Below are 26,302 nucleotides of genomic sequence, written 5' to 3' on the forward strand. Positions count from 1 at the left end.
CAAAATGTTATACTTCACTGGTTTCTCTCATGGTCAAACTCTATTGTATAGCAAATTGTCAACAGCATTATTGACAATAAATCTTTGAAAACTGATATTGACCTAACCAACTCCCACCATCTCCAGGTCTGAAGAAGAAAAACCAAAACACCAGAAAACGAACTTTTCCCAAGCAAAGGTGATTCTATCTAGTATTTAGAAATACATTTGTTCACAAGTCAAAATGATCAGTTCCCAAATATGGATAGATCTACTTACATTCCAGACTATAAATACAGAGTCAGTATAATCCTAATTAATATGCATACCTAAAGCACATCTACAAGCTATGACCATTAAAAACTATTCAAAGATAATAATGCAAATGGGGGTGGGTGGGAGAAGAAAAACTCCGTAAGTATCCAGGAGCTGAATGGTCAAGGTTACAGTTTTAGCGACCCGTCACCTGTCTTACCTATCAACTCTCTGGGCTGAGCTGTCCTGCTAGATCCATTGCACGGAATGTTCTGATAGGGGGTGGATGAGGTGGTGTTTACCCAGGACTCCGGGGATGAAAAGTTGAAAGAAGATTGGTTGCTATGGTCCTGGCGCTCTTTACACTGAGCAAGACTGTCTTGAGGAGAGCTCACTTCTTCAGAACAAGGCTGGACTGAGCTGGATGAGATTCTTCTTTGGTACAAGGGCCGACCAGGTCCTCTGGGTTCATACTATACAAAGAAAAAGGACATTTCATAAATCGGGGAAATGTGCACCCCCTTCCCTTAGGTACATAGCAATTTCACTGTATTAAGCAGAAATTCTCAAAAATATTCTCTTCTGTGACTATGAAAACTCCCAAAAAGCAGCCTGAGCTCTGGACATGGTGTTAGGAGACATGGGTTCAAAAACCCAGTTTTGGCCCTCAGTAGGTAGTTCAAGGACAAATACACGTCTGATTTCTGATTCTGTTTTCTTGTCTGTAAAATATGGAGCTGAACTTCCTGTGTTCAGTTCTAAAATTCTATTGGTGTTTTATGTAATACTGGATTAAGAATAAGAAACACATCTGTTCAAAATTAAATGGGAAAATTATAGTCACAACCCACTGAATCACAGTATCCTGACCAGCCTTCCATTCTAGACTTACCTCTTGGGCCTGGGCCTTCACAACCCCCCGATTTATTGCTCCTTAGACTGACCAGGTGGCATGATACAATTCTCGCCCTACGTAACTGCTCCTGATTGAACTCACTGTGTCTTCTTTTAGACGGTCTTCAATTGACACAGAATGTTCATTACTTTCTTTAAAAAATCCTTTATGTTTGAAACTCAACTTATTCCTTATATTTTCTCTTCCCTAAAAAGCACAATCCAAATTCCTTTAACCCTCCTAAAGAAATCTATTTGCTGGCCACTTCAAGGTTTTTTTATCGTTACCTAAGTACTCTCCGATTTTTTCTTGCCTGACTGTTGTGACTAATATTCAGTCTCAGTTTAGTGGCAAGGCACTATGGAGTCGTAGCTAGGTATGTGGCCTTAGTCCGGAGCCACATGACTTGGGTTAGACTTCAGGCTTTCTTTTACGAGCAGTGTCACCCTGGGCAACAGACTTAACCTCTTGGGAACTTCATCTGTAAATGTGTCTTCATTAACCACAGTATGTATATCATTTAGAATTGTTCATGACACATAGGAAGGGTTTGTTGTTATATAATTGTTGTAATATAACATATAAAGATAACATTCCATGTTATATCTCAAACAACAGATTGGGATTGGCTTTTATTGCCTCCTTCTTTCCCCCTAATAATAGATTTGTTATTCAGTTGGTGGTCGTTAGGATTCTAGGAATCTTCCTTATACCATTGTTGTTAGCAATAATTGGAAATCAGGTACTGGGGGTTAGATGACGAAGGAGAGAGAGAGATGAACTGGCAGTCATAGCAGGATATTTTGGGGGACTATAAGCACAAGCAGATATTGTGAGGCCGATTAGATGGGAGAAACTGCAGTATGGGCACTGTGAGAATAAGGTCATCACAGATAGGACCGCGGTACTGAGCAGAATAACCGGCCTTTCTCAACTTTATGTTCTATGGGCAGGTAACCCCCAAATGATGGATCACAACAGCTTGTGCAATATGTCTTTGTTTTTTTTATCAATGTTTGTTATGAAGATGATTAGCTCTTAGAATCAAAATGAAGTGTTTCTTTTTATTACTATGCCCTGACTGTTGAGCCCATTCGCAATCTGTAGGAGATCACATTCTAAAGTCTTCATGTGTGAATACTTCAATACTAAACTAATGTCTGCTATGGCCTCAGAAGGAACAGGTTATAAACTCAAATCCCCTGGTGATACAGAACACTAAATATTCTCATATAAATACAGGTATTAATTTTATAAGTCCTTTTTCATTAAATACTTGACATATATATACTCCAGTAGTATAAACAAACATCTTTTTGCAATGAATAGAAATATGAACCACAAAGCTTAACTGAGGAAAACTAAAAATTAGGAAGCAATAGAAGGCTGATATAAAAAAGAGACATATTCAAATAAACTTTTTAGAAAACGCGTATCATTTGTATCTTCCCAACTGAAATACAAAAAAATTAGAACTGACAGGCACAGCAGGACTTGTGGAAGTAATGTATAACATATTTATAAGCAGCTATTGACAAAGATGAATGTGTCAATGAAATACGGAATTCAATTCTAAATCACATTATGAATATAACTGATCTTTTACATTAGAAAAAGAACCAAAGCTTGAAATTGTTTTTATGTTCTTAAAATTAGATAGATATGTTGAAGATTTTATATGTATATATAAAAGTCTACTGGTATATCTATTTCATGCAACAGAGATGATGGTAAATGCATGAAAATATGATTTGCTACTCTGGAATCTGTACTCAGAGGAAATTTGAGTACAGGCAAAGAAATCTTGATGACAACTGAATAAAATGATTTATATACCAAACAAATTGCATTTTAGCAGTTTTGTAGTTTTCAGCATACAGACCCTGTACAGGTTTTGTTAGATTTACATCTAAGTATTTTTGTTTGTTCTTTGAACTATTATAATGGTACTGGCTTTTACATTTGGGATTCCAAGTGTGTGTTGCTAGTTATAGAAATGAGACTGATTTGGGTATGCTGACCTTATATCCTGAAACTCTGCTAAATTTGCAATAGTCAAAGGATTTTTGTTGGTTTGTTTTCTGGGTAAATTCTTTGGGGTTTTCTCCATTGACAACCATGTCGTTTGTGAATAGGGACATTTTATTTCTCCCTTTCCAATCCCTATGCCTTTTATTTCTTTCTCTTGCCATACTGCATGAGCTAAGACTTCCAGTACAATGCTGGATAGGAGTGTTGAGAGTGGACATCTTACCTCCTTCCTAAATCTTAGAGAGAAAACATTCAGTCTCTACCATAAGTATGATGGTGGCTGCTGGATTTTTATAGATGCCCTTTAACAGGTTCTTTCCCTTCTATTTCTAATTTGCCAAGAGTTTTTACAAATAGATGTATTTTGTCAAATGTGTGTAGGGTATTTGTTGTTGTTGATATAATCACGTGATGTTGCTCTTTAGACTGTTAGGATGGTGGATTACATTGATTTATTTTCAAATACTAAACCAGCCTTGCATTCTAGGAATAACTGCCAACACAATCATAGTGCATTGTTCTTTTTTATACATTGCTGAATTCAATTTGCTAATGTTATCTTGAGGAAATGTGCACTGATGTTCACGGATATTACTCTGCAGTTTTCTCTTTTTTGTACAATCTCTGTCTAGTTTTGTTATTAGAGTAATGCTGGCCATTTATGGTAGGATGGGAAGTATTCCCTTCTCTTCCATTTTCTGGATATAAATTGGTGATGTTTCTTCTTTACATGTTTGGAGGGGCAGGAGGACACAGAGAATAAAAGACAATGAGGTTTGGCCCCACCTCTAAGGCAGGGGTCCCGACTCCTGGGCCATGGACTGGTTAGGAGCTAGGCCACCACCGGGCCGCATAGCAGGAAGGTGAGCAGCAGGCGAGTAAGCGAAGCTTCATCTGCATCTGCAGCCGCTCCCCAGAGCTAGCATCACCGCCTCAGCTCCAACTCAGATCATCAGGCATCAGATTCTCATAGGAGCACTGGTCTCTCGCACCATAAAGGTTGGGAACCGCTGCTCTAAGGTACCACAGCTCCACCAAACAGAGATGATTCCCCTCCCTCAGAGTTTTGGCTCCTGCAGGATTTTGACAGTGTGAAGTTTTCGATTCCATACTGCAACTATTCTTTAGGAAACCAACTGCTGAGTTTTAGTGTCATATCAAAGAAGAGTATCTAAAATTATCTGAAAAAGCTATCAAAATTCCCTCTTCCGGGTAAATATTTGTACGATGGAATTTTCTTCATACACTTCAACCAAAATGACATATTGCAGTAGATTTGCAAAACTGAAAAAGATGGCACTCTTCTCATGAAATACTTTTGGAAAATATAGTTATTTTCAGAAAAGTGTTATTTATGTTAACAAGTAATAGGTTTACTATTATAATTTTAAGTGAATTAATTTAAAATTCTGTTTTAAATATTGATAGCTTATATAAAAAACTATTCATAGATTTTTAAATATCACATAAACAAAAGCTCTTTGTTTTTTACAGAAGACTACCCACTGAAGCACTATTTGTAAGAGCAAAGGACTGAAAGTGATCAAATGTCCATGAACAGGAGACCAGCTAAGTACCTATGATGCAGCTACATAATGCAAATACTATGCCAGTGTAAAAGAAATGAGGAAGATTTTTATATACTGCTGTGGATAAGCGCCAATCTATGAAGGTACAAGATACATATATAATATGCTACGTTTTAGCTAAAAAAAAGAGAAGACTATATATACATATAAGCATTTCTTTGTATTTTCAAAAAGAAATAATAAAAGGATAAACTAAAAAAAATAATAATGGTTATCTATAGAGGGAAGGAATGAGTTGAGGTAAAGAACAGGAATGGAAGTTTAACCTCTGTTAAACTTTGCTTATTTTGTAATTTGGACTTTGGGAGCCTGTATTAATAAATATGTCTTAAAATCAAAATTAGATTTCAACAACACAATCCTTTAAAATTAAAAACAAATAGATATAAATTCAAATGTTTATCAAATGAGTACTATAACCACACATAGAAAAATTATTTCAAATGCCTTTAAAATCCAATATTTTAACTAAATATATCTATGGGACATGGCCTTAGGGTAAAGTGAGCCACAAAGGTATCTTCAACTATATTTACTGCTAACTTAAAATCAGCATTATTCTTATAAAACCGTTATATACATATATAGACACACGCATATACAGAGCTATCTATATCTATCTCTATGTATGTATACACATAGAGATAAAGCCAATAAGTAGTTCTATTAGTCATTCATTAGGAACCATGATTTTTAATGTAAAAGGAAATATACAAATATTAAAAACCCTATAATCCTTTATTTGACTCAGAACTATTGGCATGAACTTATGATTTTTCTCTTTCAAAAAACAAAGCATTTCCCAGCTCTGACCAGCGAAAAGGCAGGGACAGCTAGTGGGGCAAGGAGCATCTTTAGCACCAAACTGTAGTCTCCACCAGGGCTCTCTGAGAATATCTGATTCCTGATCAGGGAGAGAAAATACATGTACAAGAAGAGCCAGAGACATCTCATCATGCCTGAAAGCAAGGAAGCCACCAAAGATTACGTCGTCGCTATGTCAAAAGAACACAGACACCAACACGAAGGGGCTCCCACCGGCCAAAGACAGAACGATGTGTCAAAAAGTAGAATGATGACCATGAATTGAAAACACAATTATATAATATCTGATTCATAATGATATTCAAAAAGAAAAAAGTGGGGATGGGGAGCCTCAGTGGTCAACTTTGGGGACTGCTAAGGCATCAACTCATTACTCTGAAAACTGACTTTATAAAGGGCAAAAATGCACCTTTTATCCTGCCTTTTCGACATAGACTGTATTTGATGTAATTGAACATTCAACGAGGAAAAGGTCTCTTTTATAGAAGGAAAATAAATACAGAAGAAATGGAAAGAATTTAAAATCGCCATTTTGTCATCTTGAATGAAACTGGATCTAAGCAACAATCATTAAGAGCTGCTAAAATCTGAAAGTTCACTGGGAACTTTTAAAATTGATGGATCAGACATATCACTTGATCACTGATACAGAGTGATCAACTTAACATCACTAAAAGTATAAAAACCACATATTATGTGTATCTTTCCCCATATACATATAAACATACACATTTATTTAAAACGAAATATTATACATGGCTTGGTAATTTCCCACTAAATTTCACAGATATCTTTCTATGTCATGAAAACTCTTTTATAACGTCATATTTAACAGAAGCATTTTATTTCTTCACTTATTTAAACTTGGAATAGCAAATTCTAATGCCTTCCAGGGCTGTGTGTGTAACCTAAATGTATAAATCAGACCAGGAATTTGACAATACGAAGTTATACTGTGATAAACTAGAGAATACATGCCGGGCATTCACACTAGTAAAATTAATTTTCTAAAAACCACTGACCAAACAAACAAAACAAATCTGGACCAACAGCCTATATTCTCTGAGTTAAACCATAACCGGGACACTTAGGTTTTTATAATTTTTCACAATTATACAAAATTTAATGGTCTAAAAATATCACAAAATTCCATTGTTTTATATCTTGTTCAACTATAAATTCTCATATGATATGAAGGTTATTGGTTCATTTACAAAACTGATATTTTAGAAATGTTCACAATTTTCTCTTAATCTAAAAATATGTTTAAGTCTGAATTTGTTTAGGCCTGGATTTATGTGATCCAAGACGAGGCACTGTAACCTTGACCTATAAAATGTGAAGGATATGTAAAGATTATGGGGCAGAAACTAGATCTTACTTGTGTATTCCCAGAACCTAATAAAAATCCTCAATATCTGACAAAAGAATTAAATTGTTAAATGTTGAAAAAAATGCCATATTTTCTATTTAATTTTCCCAAGATTTGAAGAAGAAATTCTTGACTGGAGAACACTCTTAGGCTCTACTAACTTACTTCAATTTAGCTCCCCATAAGTTTATCATCTTACATTTAAAGCAATGAGCCCTAATTTCGTAGAGAGGTACCAAGTTACCTAGAAAGAAAGAAACTAGGAAGAAGGGAGGAAAGGAGTATCAATGTAAGATTAAAAACAATCAATATTAAAAATAACAGTAATAAAAAAATCAATATTGGCAAGCCAGGAAACGTGTGATGAATAAACTGCAGTTTGCAGCAGTAATGTCTATGGGTTCATGGGCTGTAATCTATTGACAAACACCTGATAAATTATAACAATACTTTTTTTAAGGACATGATTCCTAGTTAATGGTGAAGACTGGACCAATACTCCACTAAAATAATAATAAATGAATATAAAAGATCTACAAAAATCAAGACCAGATGACTAGCCATCAATAAAGGACACATTTCTAGACTATATGGAGACACGATGGAGGAATGGTGTCTGAGGAAGAAAAATGGAGTTGCACCTCCCAACCAAGAAGGGATTTCATCTGCCCTACAGAATTCCACAGAGCTCGGGCCTCAGAAACACCATCCACAATGGAAAGTGAATGGTCTCACTCTGTGCTCCTCCCCACCAGAGGGATTCAAGCATTAAAAAGTTGCCAGGCATAAACTATATAAATGTCTAACTAATATACTGTATACTTGAAACCAATAATAAAACAAAATTTAAAAGAAAAAGTCCCCAGGGAAAGGTCTGCCACACAGTAAGTCCTGAGACATCCATAAATGACCAAGTTGCTTTTCAGTAACACAAAGAATCAAGAATCACCAGATGTTTAAGGGGGTGTCTCTAGCATAAAAGATAAACAAGAAAGAAAGGAGATCCAAAGAAATAAATAACAGTGATGTTTTAAAATATATATTTTTAAATAGTTTTAGTTCTTACTAAAACTCTAAAACAAAACAACAACAAATCCTCAACCGATTTCCTCAGAAAAGACACTGCATTTATAAGCAAAAATAAGATGTTACAAAAAAGGAAAATCTGAAAATAAAGAACTCTTGGAGATTAAACATTTGAGGGCTCAAATATAAAATGCAATAGAATGGTTTGTACATAAAATCAAGGAAAACTTTCAGAAACTAAGATAAAAAAAATATGAGGGGGGAAAAAAAGAGAGATTTGGAGACTTCAGGAGGTTAATGTCTTTTCAGCGAAATTTTCAGAAAGTCAGAAACAGAAAAGAGATTGTAGGAAATTATCAAAGAAATCCCATCAGACAATTTCAAAAAGCTGAATGAAGGGCAGGAGTCTCTCTCTAGAGCAATGCTGTCCACAGGCCTTCCTGCACTGACGGAGATGGTTTGCATCTGCACTGTTCAGTGAGGTGGCCCCCAGCCACATGTGGCTGCTGAGCAACTGCGGCTAGTAGAAGTAAGGATAGATTATTTCTGTTTTACCTACAAAAAGATCTTAAATTTATTTACTTCTCACATTCCCAATACTACATCATAGTCCAAGCCACCAACATCTCTCGCCTAGAAAATTATGACACCCTTCACTATTTAATATTTTAAAATAACTATTTTAAAAATAAAATGCATCACCTTAACAGGATTTTAAAAACAACTTTAATGTCACATTAGATTAATAAGATTCAGTCAAAATAGAAGGAAAAATTTATCTTAACATCCAAAACCACAGTACATTTATTTTGGGGTTTTATTATCGGTTTTTCTTGAAAGGTATACTGAAATGTATGTGACTTTGTAGCAAAGTGCATTAAATTCAACTTAAGTCTCAACAAAGAAAAATACCACTGGAAGCATCTCACAAGTAAGGGTGCTTCCAATCTGCAAATAGTACTGTCCTCCCAAGCACTATTATTTTCCTATATCCAAATATGAGGTCCTAGAAGAGATACTAGAATGAATGCAATATTATATCTGAGAAAAATGTCAGATTCATTGTTATGACATTTTGAGCTACTTTGAATCTATCTGGCTCTTGTTTACTCTTCTTGAATATGAAAGTCAAGTTATCAATTATAGACCACAACATCTCTTACAATGAGATAATGTCAGTTCGGGTAGGAAATAAAATAATTCATAGTTTACACCTTCAATTCATAACTATTTGCATTTCTCTGAAGAATCAATTAACATAATTAAATAAACTTTCCAGCTTAAAAAAAAAAACAACAAAGTAATGCTGGAAAATTTTTGTTTTCTTCTTAAAGAATACTTAAAAATGAAGTACACTAATAATTTTCTGGTATTTGAGGTCTCTGAATTAATCATCTGAGCAGTCTCTTGTCCATCTCCCCCCCACAAATGAAGACTTGCTTCTTTGGTCCCAAGAACATAATTTGGCTCCCCCCACCCAAACACACACACCCCTACTTCCAGTGACTGCAATCATCTCTTGTTTTCCAGGAAGGAACCTTACTTATGGCATAAAGATCTGAAGAACAGTGTGACATTCCAGAGGCAACACAGGACTGAAGTCAGGAGTCTCGGCTCCACTTTAATTAATAACTGCTCAAGCTGCAAGTCCCTTAACATCTCAGTGCCTCGGTTTCCTTCAAAATGGAGGAGTTTGAATAAATGATCTTTGAGGCCTCAAACTAGTTCTAAGTTTTACTTTAAAGTAAATAAATCAAGTTGTTGTCAATGAGAATATATTCTAACATTTTATCATTAAAATATCCAAATATAATCTACCACCAACTTTAACAATCATCGTTTTGACGTATTTGTTAAAATAATTCAAGTGTTATCACATATACAAGCCTATGTAAATTATTTAAGTTAAAAAAACTATAGAGCATGCTAATTGACTATAATAATACGCATTCTGGGCAACAAGTTTAAAATTTCAGATTTTTTTTTTCTCACAGAGGGAATTTCTATGAAGTACACTGAAAGACAAAAGCCTCAAAACAAAACTTTTTAGAAAGAGATCCTTTCCTGCAAAAGAAAAATATTTCTGACAGAGAATAAATACCCTTTATATTTCAACTTACATTTCAGTCTTGTGGGCCCCAGGGTTGTTGAAATATACAAACTCTACTTGTCCTCCTTTCTTTTCTTATTTCTTGACCATTTTTTTTGTTTTCTGTTACTTCTGCACAGTTCTCAGTTTTTCCATGAAAAGACTATATCCATCTCCTGCCTATCAGACTACTTCTGTACTTTTAGATGGCCACCCTATCAATGACGGAAATTCAGGTATAAATCTAGAGTCCTTGGGTCTTAAATAATTTCATTATTTATTACTTAAAAGCTCATTCTACTCTGTCAGAGATCCTTATTTCTGGGTTCAGTATCAACTCCACATATATATTTGTCTTTTATAAATATTCTTCATGTTTAACTGTGAAATCATTACGTTGCTAAACATACGATCATTAGTCTAAGTCTACTGCTAATATCTTTCTAAATATCAAAATATAATGCTAAATTTCAAGAGCCATTAAAGAAGGAAAAACTAAGTGACTAAATTCATATATAAATTTCTATTGTTAAAGATGGTTATCAGTTTTAAGTAAAAATTTACGGTTTGCTTACCACTGTCTTAAAAGGTATATCTCTAATGTATGAGGTTAGCAAGCTATTTCCCATGTATATGTATAAATAAATAACGGGGGAAAAGTTAGCAACTTACTTAGAGCTCTATTTATAATTATACTATCAAAGCTAATCACTAAGGAAGAGCTAAATGCTCTAGTGAAAATTCCAAGTCTCATTAACTCTGGTGCCAGAAATTTTAATTAAAATAGAACATCTCATTTAAATGATTAGCTTTGATAATTTAAGCATGAATAGAGGGCAATTTATTAATTTGCTGATCACTGTCTATGTTATGTGCATTAGATGGTTTATTGGATACTCTACATTAACGGTCTCTGAGAAGACAGCAATGTTACACCTGGTTATACAAGATAAGTCATGAGCTATCGTGACCCACTTCTAAAGTCAGAATAGGCAGAATGTGACAATCAGACAAGGACATAATCTTTAAGTTACATTTACACAATACTTTGCTCTACAGAAGGAAATTGGGGGTAGGAGGGTGATGATTAGACAACAGTATTAAAATCAAAACTATCAACTAACTTCAAAACTAGAGTGGTTTGAAGGAAAAAAATAGAAATGAATAGATGGGTCAAAAGTGTCTTTGTTCAAAAGCCAACCTATAAGACAAGAAATATTTCGAAGGAATACATACAGAGGCATACATGTCACTTCTAAGATGGCATAAGGATTTGCCCCTCAAGATAAAATGACTGAAAAGTATAACGGGGAAAAAAGGTCCTGTTTATAACAAAAACGAGGGGGGAAAAAAAAATCAACCTAAGAGTAAATTTAATCAGAAATGTAGATGCTCCTGAATTTTATAGAGGAATATTCAGAAAACAAAAAATGGAGGAGGGAAGAAGGGAGGGAGAGAAGGAAAAAAATTAAAATATTGAAGACTGCATCGATTTCTAAATGAGAGGTTTAAAATATTTGTAAAGACAAAATTTCCCCCAAATGAAACTATATATTTAATGTAATTCTAACCAAAATCCAAGGAAGGTTTTTTGGGGGGAAGATAGAGCATGGGAAAGAGTTTTAAAAGGTTTTCTAAACTTATAGTAGAAAAAGCATAGAATAACCATCCTCTCTCCCACCCAGCTCACACACCCATACAGAAAATGGAAGAAAAAACAGTACTAATAAGGGAGACATTTCATTATACTATCAAATTAGAATACTACGAAGCCTCAAAAGTTAAAACATTGTGATTCTGGTACAGAAACATATAGATAGATGAGGAGAAAAAGAAGAGTCCAGAAACAGATCTCACTATATACTAAAGAACTTCATCTTACTCAGAGGTTAGATTATAAAGTTATCATGCAAAGTGAAAAACCTCATGCAGGTGAAAATTAGCCTTTAAAAATCCTGAATTGGTCTACAGCCATGCCACCCTGAACATGCCTGATCTCAGAAGCTAAGCAGGGTCAGGCCTGGTTAGTACTTGGATGGGAGACTACCTAGGAATACCAGCTGCTGTAGGCAATTAAATAAATCAATCGATAAATAGATAGATAGATAAATAGATAGATAGATAAATAAGAAAGAAAGAATAATGAAAACCCTGAATCATGACAAAGTTACTAGAAACTGAACCCCTGGAAGCCCAGAAGCCAAGAATTTACTTCTATTGTTTCTCTTTGCAATTCATCTCCCTCACCTCCACAGCAAGCAGTTGAAATGCAAGGATGATACAGTGCTTCTGTAAAGAATTCAGTATTTGATAAGAAAGCTAATATTCTATTTAGTGAGAATACGATAATTTAATAAAGAGGAGGAAGACAACAGGAATGGTCTGTAACCTGGCCCAGGTAAGGATGGCACCTTTGTCTTGATCCCATCACAGCAGGAGAGAACTAGAAGTGAGAGAGGGTACAGACGTGACTCCAGCCCACAGTGCCCCGCCTCATCCAGGCAGCCAAGGCCAGCATTTTTGCTGCATTTGAGGTAGGTAAAGAAAACCCATGGAGTCCAGCCTTAGGCACCTATGAGAACTCTTAACAATTTTAAGTAGCAAAAATATTATAGAATAGGATCAAGACCCCATTTACGGTGCCTTGACCTAGTGGAAAGAAAGATTTAATGGGGTGATATAACTGAGCACCACAATTAGAGAAAAAATTGTTTCAAGTTTCCCAACAAGTAATCCCTCTCCATTAATCAATCACAGGTTCATATATATGAATGCTATGAAAAACTAAATGTTGCAGTAACTATCTTTGAATAGTGAAATTAAAAATAATGTCTCTAAACTTCTATTTTCCATGCTGACCGTGTACTTCATTTGTCAAAAGAAAATCGAAATATTATAAAAAAAGGAAAAGCATAATATGAAAAACCATCTCCATTCAAATTCACTGTTAAGCTAACATGTAGACATTTTCATCCCACATAAAATTAATCTACCAAGGTTTCTAGCAATAAAAGAATTCACAGTAGGGAAGGAAATAAGACATTTTTCTGTATTGTTAATGTTAAAGAAATTATTTTAAAAGGCTAGAAATAAACAGCAAACACATAAACAATTCATTTTCTGAGATGATTCATGCAAAATCATTTTGTACAACATAACACACAAAAGTTATCCTAATGCACTGAAAACGTCAAAATCTGCAATGCGGTAAATATAATATTTTTCCTTGTCAAGGTATTTTTTCAGCGTTCCGAGTTAGTCAGTCATCACTTGTGAATCTCACGCATCAAAATAAAGGTGACCAAATGTTTCTGCAAAAATTATTTCACTCTAGGAGCCCAACGATAATTGAGGGTACTTACTCACACACTCACAGCTAAACAGTAATACCAAATGTTAAAAGCTCGAGGGTACAAAGAACTTGGCTCCGAAACTAAGGAAACGTTTACACAGATCAATGATTAAAGTACATTATTTGGTATTTTTCATAAAGTACAAAACTTGACAAGACCTTATAAAAACTTTGGCATGTTGTTCCCCGTACATATTATGAATTCATTTGGCAGGTTAAGTCAAAATATCACAAGTGATATCAGTAATGGCGGAGTAAGGAACTCCTAAGTCCATCCCTCCATAAAGCAATGAAAAAACTGGCAAGACTGTCACAATCACCTTTCTTGGAATTAGAGAAACTAAAGCTTGCAGCAACCAAGGGAGCACTTACTCAAGAAAAACCAGGGAATTTCAGTAATAACAGTGAGCTTTGTGGTATTTTAACTTACCCTAGTCCCATTCGCCTGCTCTCCAAGTCAGTGGTAGCCTTGAAATAAGACCCTGCATTTCTGACACCAGCTCTGAGGAAGCAGAATAGGCCTCGTTCTCAAAGAATAGTAATTATTCATTTTAACCCTGTCTGGTGGCTTTTAAAAAACAAAACAAGACTTAAAAAAAAAAACAACTTGCCTTGTTTTGTCTAACTCAGAATTCAACTTGTGCTTTATAAAGGGGCCATATCAAAAACATTTACAGGCAAATATTTTAGTTGCTGCTGCCTGTGGTAATGGATAACAGTTGAATTAAACAACAGACTAACGCAACCGTTTGAAGGAAAGGCTGAAGAATGAGATGCTTTAGGGAGTAAGGGGTTTGAACAGCTCTGATACATTCCTACAAATCCAGAAGACCACACAAGTGCTGTGCACATGCTCAGGAAAAACCTAAAAATTTCTCACCTCTCGCTGATCTGGAGGCTCTGCGGGAGCAGCAAGTAAACGCTAAAGCAGAGATGGGAACAGCCTGGCTGAGTATGGACGGTGTGTCCAGACACACAGACAAACACTGGGTAATGCTTTTGGTCTGAACATTTAAGGAAATCTCTGCACGTTGATGAGTTGATCATTAAGCTAATAGAATAAAGACTTCAGAGGCCACACACGACAAATACAGACTTTAAAAATTAGTTTGGAATTTAAAAGTTAATTTAAAATTAAAATTATTTTTTGATTAGTTCAGAAAAGTCACAAATGACAACAAAATCAAAAATCAAAAGGATGAGCAAAGACATTCCATGCAAACTGTAACCAAAGACAGCTGGGGTGGCTATATGAATATCAGAAAGGACATACTTGAAGAAAAAATTATGTGAAAGGACATTACATTACATAATGATAAAAAGGTCAACCCATCAAAAAGATATAACAATTATAAATATATGTAAACCTAACGACAGAGCCCCAAAATAGATGAAGCATAAACTGACAGAGTTGAAAGGAGAAATAGAAAATTCAACAATTTAAGACTTCAATACACTACTTTCAATAATGAATATAAAACCTAACAGAAGAATGAAGTAAACTGAAAATCTGAACAACAATATGAACCAAATAGACCTAACGTATCTTTAGAACGCTCCACCTAACAAGAGCAAAATATACGTTCTTCTCCAGGATAGACCATACGTTGGGCCACAAAACAAGTCTCAAATTTTAAAAGACTAAAGTTATACAAATATGTTCTCTAACCACAATGGAATGAAATTAGAAATCAGTAACAGGAGGAAATTTGCAAAACTCACCCCAGATATACTTGTTTTCTTCTAATTTTGCCAAATATGTACTCGACACATTATACTAGAGGTTCTGCCAGGGCAATCAGGCAAGAAAAAGAAATAAAAGGCATCCAGATTGGAAAAAAAGAACAAAACTATATTTGCAGATGACATTATCTTCTATATTAAAAAACCTAAGGTGTCCACAAAAAAATCTATTAGAGCTAATGAAGAGTTCAGCAAGTTTTTATAGTCTACACCAAATGGAACCCATTCTGGAAGTTTATAACCTGGAATTGCTAAGGTTTTCATATCAATGAAGGTCTATTAAGATGCTCTTTGGAAATACCTAAGTAGTTTAAGATAAAAATTCAATTTACCGTAAAATGCCTAGTTTAGCAGAGTCAATCCTATGTTAAACAATGCAAATTCTGACATTTGGAAATCAGAGTATCATTTTGTATCAACTGTGTCAGTCTAAGAAACTACTGAGATGAGTGACAGAAGAAAAAGAATAGCACTTGGAATCGGCCATTGGCTGAGATGGCCAACCTCTATGGAAAGCTCTAATAACAAATTTGTAATAAACAAATGTAACCTAAGCAAAAAGATGAGTCACTAAAAACCATTTTCCCAAATTAAACAGGACTAAGCTAGCCTCCTTGGCTCAGTCAGATGTTAAATGTTCCAAATCAGCAATAAAAGACTGTAAGGGGCTTCATTTTCCAACAATAATGACCATTCTACAAAGTCTGAAATAACACAATAGGAGGAAGGAAATTAAAATAAGTTCCAAGATTATCTTCAATAGACTATTAAATTCAATAAGATTTGTCCACTATTGTCAAATCCATAAATACTGACATTTTTCACAATCAACTAGTCCCAAAGTAAAAAAAAAAAGGAAAGAAAGGCATTTACCTCTTCTAAGCTAGGGAGCGAAGAAGAAGATACTGTTCGAGATGACAATGGGTGAAATGGCTCTTGACCAATAGCATGTTGATGATTCTGTATTTGTACAAAAGGGTTCTGCGGTGGCCTGTGAGGCAATGGAGGTAGGCCATAGGGAAAACCCGGCCCCATTAGGTGATTCTGTTGTAAGTTAGCAAAAGTCCATGCTCCATCAGGTGCCAGGTATTTCAAGGGAGGAGGGGCAAGGTGTTCAGATGGCAACGAGAAAGGCGAGCTGAAAATCTGGGGTGGTAGGCGCTGTGGAAATGCTGGGTTGTTGGCTACTTCAACGTCTCTGCTGTTGTCATTAAAGTTAGAAAAGTGGCTACTGTGGTCTGTACTGGATGGGGGAGATGGGACTGCTGGTGGGCTCCTAGTCTGAATTTGTCTATATTGCAAAAGTCTTGATTGAGGTGGTGGCATTTCAGCGAGTTCCCGTGTGTCACTTTGATCACGATTAGACAGTTCTCTGAGTAAGTCTTGAAACCTACATAAAGACGATGAAATATGAGGAGGAGAAAACAAAAGAGAGGCTCTGTCACATTAAAAAGAGCTTAGTCAACGATAAGTGCAATTTCTACAAACAAAATCATAAAATATAATTTGAACTAACATTAATTAATCTCAAAGGTAAACATTAACACTCAAGAGATGCTGAATTGAAGACACTAAATATGCCCAGGTACCTGGTTTCTTTCTTTTCACTTTGTATTAAAAACAATTGTCCTTGTCTCTACGTGTCTTTGATAACTGGCAGTGATAAAAAGTCACCATAATGGCGGACCTTATTCAGAAGGCATCAGGAAACACTTCAATACATTCACATGACACTGGCCATAAAAACAAGTTTAGAGTCAGGACTGAACACTAAATAAATAACTGTAGTTAAAAGAAGGTAGAATTCTGTGCTTCCAGAAAAAATAATATTAAATTTAGAATTTTTAACTTTTAGCCACTAATTTACTTCTGTCCTTATTCATTCTTTAAAAGTACTACTACTGAGTATGAAAAAGACACTACTGAGTAGGATGGTATGTTTCTATTTTAGAAGAGACCACAAAGCCCAGGACCATGTTAATTTACGGCAGATTGTCCATGCCTAGATTTGCACGGAATTACTTCTAAATCGATTCTCTGTTTTTTGGGGTCAATCAATAGAACTGTGTAGCACATGCTCAGAAGGCCAGCATTCACTTTCTTTGGGACTAGATTCCAACTTGAGACAACATTCAAGAGAACAGGGCGGGTCACGTTTCACAGGCTATTTTTAGTTTGCCGCAATACCTCGAGTCTGCTGCTTCTGCTTCATCTTCGGCACTGCTGGGGAGCTTCCAGTCTGCCCTCACTGGAGGCTGATGTAATCCAGTGGGTGGCTGAGGAAGGTGCTGGAGGTGAGGATGGGGATGAGGGTGGGGATGGTGTGGGTAAGGAATACTGCCCTGGCTGAGATAGGCGTGATGCTCATTCCACTGCTGTAACCGCACCTGCTGCTGCCTCAACGTTTCCAGCGCCACACTCCCATGCACGCGATCTGCAAAACGTTCGTGAAGAGTTCAAGTCAGCATGCACTCGGGGTTTCCAGTTAATTTTTCAAGAGTTTTTACAACATAGTTTTCCCCACAAGGACAAAGAAATGGCTACAATTTGGGTTCTGGAGAAAGCAAATGTTTTTTAAATTTGCCAGTAACCAGAGTTATGGTGGTGATGATGAGTCTTTTCACCTACATAATGATGTGACCTCGCATCAACTGGATGCTTAATACTATACAGCATTTGGAACTACATTCTGATTACTACACTAAGTGACTGATTTTTACTTAAAGAAACGTACCAATTCTGACCCAAATTAATATTGCCTAGTATATGTCATTTTAAGTAAATAATCTCTGAATTTGTCACATTCGACAGTGACAGGAGAACTTACCTAAAGCCTCCCCTATAGGCAATCCCGGGGGGTTCTCATCAGTGAAGTTATTCAGATGTGAAGGAAGAATGGGGCCAGGCTGTGTGATGGCTCGCAGGGGACTGTGGCCTTCTTGCAGCATAGGAGAGGGCTGCTGCTCAGGAATCACAGTCTCTGCAGGAGGGGACTGTGGTCGATGAGAAACTGCATTATTAAAAAAAGCACTGTTGGGTCCTGCCTGATAGGCAGGAGAAAGTTGAGGAGGTGGCTGCTGAGTCAGCTGATTCAAAGGATTCTGCTGCTGGACCACCTGATTTGGTTGGGGTGGCATTTGATTTGGTTGTTCAGGCAAATTACTCTGCTGCTGATTTAACAGGGCGTGCTGCTGCGGAACTGGAAACGGTGGTCTTGGCAGCTGGGGGAGGGGATGAAAATGACGACTGGGGATTGCATATTGTGTGTGGGGAGCAGGAAGAGGAAGATTTATGTGTCTTGGGTTGAGATTATCTTTGCGATGAAATTTAGTATTGGGATAAACAACACCAGGACGTGATTCAGGACTTCTGTTATGTGGATTTGACTCCAAATCAATCTAGAAAAAAAATAAGAAGTCTTTCTTAACCGCAGAAGATTTGAGTCCTGTGGCTCTCCACCTTTTCCCACCCGTAGCACATCTTAAGGATATGATACATTCTTATCAGCATTGCAGGAGTGCTGGGTGCTTAATCAATCACTATCTGACAATCAAATGAGGGAATAAATATTTTTTTAAATCAGGAAAGACAAAATAAACGGCACAGTAAATCTGAGTCATAAGAAGACATACTGCCATTTTATTAGCATACCCGCTCTAATCCCCTTAAAAACATTATTTTTAATTTCACACTTTCTTCCTTGGAAAATAATCATTTCTTTCTTTCTAAAATAAATCATTAAAATGCGGTCTTTCCTTCTTATTTTATTGTCTTTATATATCTCTTTCCTCAAACATATCTATATGAATAAAAAAAACACCTTGTTTCCATTTAAATGCTCTAAAGTAGATAAACAATTTATATATCATCTTTGCATAACGAGTTTGGTTATTATTTTTTGCCATTAGATACTGACATTTATTCCTTCAACAAACATTTATGGAGGGCTTACCAAGGGCATTGTGCCTGGTGCTGGAGATTAAAAAGCAGTAAGAAGACAGTCTGTGTCCCCAAGACAATAGAGAAGGGGTTGGCAAACTATAGCCCTCAGGCCACTTTCGGCCCAACATATTTTTGTAAGTAAAGTTTTACTGGAATGTAGCCATACTCATTTGTTTACGTATTATCTATGGCTGCTTTCTCACTACAATGGCAGAGCTGAGTGGCTGCAACAGAAAGATGAGCCACAAAGCTGAAGATCTGACCTTTTGCAAGAAAAGTTTGCAAAGCCCTGTTTTAGAGTCCAGTAAAGGATACCAACATCTAAACATAAAATGAGAGGTACTATGAGAGGACATGATATCCTAGTGCCTGGCAAGAGATCCTAGTGCATGAGAAAATTAAAAATGGCTCTTCACAGAGGCTGTGACATTTGAGTTGAATCTTGCACAAGGAGCTGGATTTTCCAGGGAGAGAAGGATATTCTAGGTAAAGGTAACAGCTTATGCAAAGGTGGAGAAAGGAGAAAAAGTATGGCAGATCGGAGGAGCGTGAGAAGTTTTGAGTGCATAGATAAAGCTGTAACTTTACTTGTTTATATGTTCGTTTTCCCCTTCTTGACATCAGATGAAACTGCAAGAGCCCAATAACACAAGACTTTGAATGATTCAATATTGAGTATAAATATTTTTTTAATCCTGTAAACCGTGACAAGTTACCAAAGGTTTATAAGCTAGGGAAATGCTGTCATCCTTCTGAAACACAAGTTTGATCATAAGTGGTGACAATGTGAAAAATGAAATATAATGGGGAAACCTCTGTCAAACACTCCATGCATTGCGTTGGTATATCAATCTCCTTACAAGTTTTAATGTTGAAATAGTCACTGAAGGTTGCAGAGAACTTGCCTCACCAAAGGCGCTCAAGACAGAACGGACCATCCTAAGAACACAGGACAGGCAGCTTGTTCCTCAATGGAAGCTGGGGGACACCTGGCAACCAGGCTACTGCAACAAATGGTTGCAATGTGCCAATCATGCCCCAAGTGCACTCTCGTCTCTATGTACTAGCTCAAATGGACTGCCATTAAATTTAGCCATTGAGGTCCTTAAGATTACTAGGTGTATATAAATTGTCTAGAAAATGACATGAGAAGGATGAAACTCTGTCCCAGTCTTCCCGAGCAGCTGCAATGCCTGCTCTTCAGAACCTGATTAAGGTTCTTTATAAATAAACATTTTGCCCCATAAATCTTCATCTTTTTACTGACTGATGCTACTACATTCAGCTGTGATATACTTTTTTTCCAAAGGTACTGTTGATATGCATACTCTGATCACATGAGGGAGACCATGATTAGATGTCAAGGTTGTCTGTGGATAAGCTGCTGTTTTCATTGCCTCTTTCACTTCTGACTTTAACGTGGACAGGAAGCTAAGCCAGTGCCACAGAAATTTAGATCAAGACGTGCTACTTCATGATACTACAATAGACTAAGCAGGATAGAAGGCTGTAAGGTCTGAAGGAGTCTGAGTCTATTACCAGAATTAGATTGTCCTCTATCACTTTCCTCTTAATTCTGAGTTACTGACTCAAGGAGAGCTAGGAAGTATTTTTCCCCCAGGCCCCAAGACGAAGCATTATGGTGGGAAAGAAAATGAAACTTGCCTATCAGGATGCTTAGTCTCCTAACAAGAAGGATCACAATAGAAATTTGAAAACAAGGACATGAGAGACACTCAGCTATCTTGGATTCAGTTGCTCTGATAGCACCTAAGACTTACGCTTGGCTTTGTCCTAAGCTGCCTCTGACTACAACCGCTGCTGCTGCTGCACCATCCTAACGTGCCCTTTGTTCTCTCTCTGTGCTCCTTCCTTGACACACAGGACTTCAACTTTCACTACAGCTCCCCTCGTACTCTCCCAGGAGGGTCCCTGGCTGCCTCATTCACACTGCGGCTCCTCCAGTGGGCACTGAGTCCTTCCAGTTATTGAAACTGTGAGTCAGAGCTGCTTATGAGATTAACTAACTGAGTATAGAGAGCAGTTGCTTAAAGCAAGGCTGAAGTTGGAGATACAGATTTGGAAGTGCTTATCATGGGATGGGTATTTAAAATCATGGAATGGACCAGTTTATAGTAAGAAACGATAGTATGCAAATAGAGTTGTGGGACAGTGACAGAACCCTGGGAAACCCCAAGTTAAGGACTAAGAACAGATGGGAAGGAGGTACTCAGGAACTTATAAAGGACAGAAGGTCATGTGAAAAGCAGAAATGTGTGTCACAGAAACCGAAAGAAACAAGATGGTTAAGATGAAAGAAGAAGAAAATCATGCCAAATACCAAAGATAAGTCAAGTAAGACTATAACCGAAGTGTTCATGACATTTGGTCACTTGAAGCACGCACGGTAGTTTCATTGACATGTTTGAAGCCTGATACTAGACAGTTGGTTAAGAGACAAATAAAAAGATGAGGTGGGAAGTAGAAATTAGGTAGTAATTACAAGCAGATGAAGGTCAGAGAAAGTGTCTTTTAAAAAACATTCTATCAATCAATTTATTTATAGACTGAGGAGGAAGAACCAATAGCTAAAAAGAATCTAAAGATAAATTAAAAGAAGAGACAAGGTCTATGAGGGACCAGAAGGGGAGAGATTAGTTTTAATGGGAACTGTTCCCTGAGACTGGTGATAAGGAAGTAAGAATGTGTGAAGATAAAGAAAAGTGATAAGTCTAAGGTTTTAAGTTAACAGGGTGAAATCCTGATGATGGAAGTCTAAGGCAAGGTCATCCTCTGATCATAAAGATAATAGAAAGTAGAAGATGATCAGGCATGAGATAAGCTGCTGAGAAAAATGGGCAAAAGGAACTAGGTACTTATAAAAGAAATGCAGGAGAGCTCCCTCAGGTTCCCTGGGATTAGAAAACATGAATTTCCAGTGCCATTATCTCGACCAATTTTATTTTCCCTAACTTGTTCACAAATACAGAAGCAGAGAAAGTAGAGAATGAATGAATACAGAGTTAAGGATTTACACAGCAGGTGTGATGAGGTGACAAGGTGAGGGGCATGAAAAAATTAATTCTTCCTTCTTCACTATAATAGCACTTCTCATTCTGAGATAATTTTCAATGATACATCTATAGCTGTGTCTTCATTTACTACTTTTATTGTGGAAAGGCTCTAAATTCGAGTCTATCGTTGAATACCACAATTTGAGAAACATATACTGATAAATGAATAATGGAGCCCCAAAATAGGTGGAGGGAGAGAGGGTAACATGACCCACTAGACTGTCATGAAACAATAAACAGAAAAGATATACATAAAAAAGATAAATACTTTGCTTTAAAACATCGAGATTCCAAGATGATCAATCAAACTAAATCTATTAGAACAATGCATTCGCTAAATGTAAGTAAGTAGCATACCTGTTTTGATTCTGTAGGCTTTTTCTCTGGTGTTCGAATCTTATTAATTTCAGGTCCTGGATTATTTGTATCACTTTTACCTAAGAAAATATTTTAAAATTCTTATAAATTATCTCCAGTGGATGTTACATTTCCAATGACTATCCAATATTAAACAAAGAAGTAGAATATTTTGAACATTTTTCACCCACTATATCAATTTATATTACTGCTCGAGTTTTGTCCTTAAATTTTCAGTGGCGGTTTCTCCACAAGAAAGAAAATTTATAAATAAAGCAAACCTCACTGACAAGGTAAAAGCTTGATAAAATAATCTTAAAACAGCAAATAATTCCAAAGATAACTGCCCAATCTCCAAGAATTTACGGCCTCATTTTTTCAAACTAGACAAAGAACTTGGCATTCTTGCCTATTTATTAAGGCTCAAAAATTTAGTCATTTATAAGTGCAATTAAGCAAAATCCAAATAATATGTCAATCTAAATTAGTAAAGGAGCCTTTATTGAATAAAGATATTCTGAAACAAATGTACTTATGCTACTTAAAAGTAATAGATATCAAACTAAATATAAGTGGATGATAAATAATAAAGGAAGCAAATTGAGGTTTAAAATATCATGATTACAATAGACTTAAATAATGCTATTTCATGCATATGAAAGGCTTTTAATACATAAGAATTAATGGCTGGATATTTTAAATTCCTTGAAAGAATACTTGATTTGGGTTCTTGTTCAAAAATATTCCTTCAGGAATACCACTGACACAATAAAATAAATTATTGTGCCAGAACAGCCTTACTACTAAACTTCAAGAAATAAAAACTACAATGTCTGAGATGAAAAATACACTGGATGGAATTAGCAGCAGATTAGACAATTCGGAAGAAAAACTTAGTGAACTTGAAGGCAGAGCAATAGAAACTATGCAAAATGAAATACAAAAAGAAAAAGGAACTTCTAAAAAATGAAAAGAGCATCCATGAATTGTGGGGAAACTTTAAACAGACTAATATAGGGGTGGTTGGAATTCCTGATAAAGAGAGAAAGTAAGACAGAAAAAAATATCTGAAGAAAATAAAGGGTCTAAAATTTCCAAACTTGATGAAAATTATAAACCATTGATCCAAGAAACTCAACAAACCCCAAATACAAGAAGCATAAATAAGATTACACCAAGGAATATTATAATCGAATAGCTAAAACCACTGTAAAAGTCTTAAAAGCATCCAGGAAAAAAAAAGACATGTTTCATATAGAAAAACAAAGATAAGGGTGACATCAGATTTCTCTCTGAAAACAATACAAGCAAGAAAACAGTAGAGAAACATAATAAAGTACCGAAAGAGAAAAACTGTCAACCAAGAATTCTATACCCTGCAAAAATATTTTTCAAAAATTAAAGTAAAATTAAAACATTTTCAGAAATACAAATACTGAAAGAATTTATCACCATCAGAGCTATAGCACAAGGAATGTCAAAAGAAGTCCTTCAGGCAGAAGGAAAATTATATTACATGGAAACATAAATACACAGAAAAAAATAAAGATTAATAGGAATGCTAACTACATGGATAATACAAAAGACTATTTTTCTTATTATTTAAAACTCTTTAAAAAGATACTTGGATGTTTAAACAAAAATAATAACAATGTTTGGAACAATATATGTGAAAGTAAAATGCACTGTAACAATATCATAAAGGCCAGGAGAGAAAACACTGAAACATCGTAAGGTTCTTTTACTACACATGAAGTGGTAAATATAAAATTGGAAAACAGACTGTGATAAGTTAAAGATGTGTACTATAACCCCTAAAGCAAATACTAAAATAACAAAGTTATAGCTAATAAGCCAACAAAAGAGATAAAACAGAATCATAAAAAAAAAATGCTCAATTAATCCAAAAAGAAAGCAGAATAAAAAAGGGGGGCGGGGAGGGACAAAATGCAGATTGGACAAATTTAAAACTGATACAGCAAGATGCTAAAATCAAGCTTAACTATATCAATAATCACCTTAAGTATAAATGGTCTAAACAACCCAATTAAAAGAGATTGTTATAATGGATTTAAAAAAAAAAATCAAGAGCCAACCATATGCTATCTAAAAGAAATGCACTTTAAATATAAAGACACGATAGATTAAAAGTAAATGGCCACAAAAAGATATACTGTGCACTAGTCAAAGCTAAGTGGCTTTCAATTATTAAGCAAAGTAGATCTCAGAGCAAAGAATATTACATTACCAGGGATAAATAAGGTCATTCCATAATGATTATGAGTTAATTAATCTAGAACACATTATCTTAAGTGTTTAGGTACCTAGTTTCATCAAGCATACCTTAAAGGAAAAATAGACAAATATCAATTATATTTGGAGATCTCAATATTTTTCTCTCAATATTTATATTTTAAAAAGTAGGCAAATATCAGCGAGGATACAGTAGACTTGAACAATCCTATCAACAAATTTGATCTAATTAACATTTACAGAGCACTTTATTCTTCTCAAATGCATGTGGAAATTTACAAAGACAAACCATATCCTGGACCATAAAACAAATCTCGGAAAATTCAAAATGATTCAAGTCATACAAAATATGTTTTCTTACTATAGTGGAATTAAAGTAGAAATCAATAACAGAAAAATACTTAGAAAACCCCCCAATAAAGAAAAACTAAAACTCACCTTTCTAAATAATCCATGGAACTAATTTCAAGAGAAATTAGAAAGTGTACTGAATTCAAAGAAATGAAAATACAGCACTGTAACTTGTGGGATGCACTAGTGGAGAGGAGGAGACTTACACTGCTAAATACCTACATTAATCTAAGCTTTCACCTGAAAAAACTATGTACAGGAGTTGTATACTGAAAACCTAAACTGAGACAGAGAGAGAGAGGAGAAAGAGAGAGACAGAGAGAGAGAAAGAGAGAGAGACAGAGAGAGAGACAGAGAGATGCCCTGTTCATATACCAGAAGACTCAATATTGTTAAGATGTTAATTCTCCCAAAATTGACCTATAGATTCAATACAATCGCAATCAAAATCCCAGCAGGGCTTTTTTATAGAAACTTACAAGCTGATTCTAAAATGTATATGGAAATGCAAAGGACCTGGAATAGATCATTTTGAACAAAGGTGGAGGATTTATACTACCTTATTACAAGACTTTTATAAAGCTATAGTAATCAAGGCAGCACACTTGGCAAAAACATAAACATATGCATAAATGGAAAAGAAAAGACCTCACGTATTTGCTCAACTGATTTTCAGGACAGGCACCAAGTTAGTTTAATAGCAGAAGGACAGTGTTTTCAACAAATGGTGCTCAAACAATTGAACATATATATGCAAAAACAAAACAACAAAATACTCTTCAATTCTTAGCTCACACCATATACAAAAATTAATTCAAAATGGACATAATGTACGAGCTAAAACTATGGAATTGCTAGAAAAAGAAAGATGATCTTTCTGATCTTAGATAAGGCAAAAATTTTTAGATACAACACCAAAATATACACCATGAAATAAAAAACAGATAAAATGGACTTCATCAAAAACACAAACTTCTACTCTTTGAAAGATATTAAGAAAATGAAAACACATCTACAGCCATGCCACCCTGAACGTGCCCGATCTCATCTGATCTCAGAAGCTAAGCAGGGTCAGGCCTGGTTAGTACTTGGATGGGAGACCACCTAGGAAGACCAAGTGCTGTAGGCATTAAAAAAAGAAAAAGAAAAAAAAGAAAATGAAAAAGCAA

The 26,302-nt window shown here is 35.6% G+C and overlaps 1 protein-coding gene and 2 pseudogenes across 1 annotated transcript in view; 2 read left to right on the forward strand and 1 right to left on the reverse strand.

Annotated features, from left to right (window-relative positions):
• The window catches only part of HELZ (helicase with zinc finger), a 148,479-nt gene that overhangs the window by 6,112 nt on the left and 116,065 nt on the right, over positions 1 to 26,302 (reverse strand). Inside the window, exons 28-32 of the mRNA XM_023535656.1 lie at positions 22,530 to 22,609; positions 17,984 to 18,554; positions 17,344 to 17,590; positions 16,030 to 16,546; positions 455 to 707 (exon numbers count right to left, since the gene is read on the reverse strand). Coding sequence (XP_023391424.1) covers positions 455 to 707; positions 16,030 to 16,546; positions 17,344 to 17,590; positions 17,984 to 18,554; positions 22,530 to 22,609 — 1,668 coding nt within the window. The remainder of the gene's footprint in view (positions 1 to 454; positions 708 to 16,029; positions 16,547 to 17,343; positions 17,591 to 17,983; positions 18,555 to 22,529; positions 22,610 to 26,302) is intronic.
• Positions 12,025 to 12,133, forward strand: LOC111744933 (annotated as a pseudogene).
• On the forward strand, positions 26,144 to 26,262 carry LOC111744901 (annotated as a pseudogene).

The sequence above is a fragment of the Pteropus vampyrus genome, unplaced genomic scaffold (assembly GCF_000151845.1).
Source record: "Pteropus vampyrus isolate Shadow unplaced genomic scaffold, Pvam_2.0 Scaffold143, whole genome shotgun sequence".
NCBI lineage: Eukaryota > Metazoa > Chordata > Mammalia > Chiroptera > Pteropodidae > Pteropus > Pteropus vampyrus.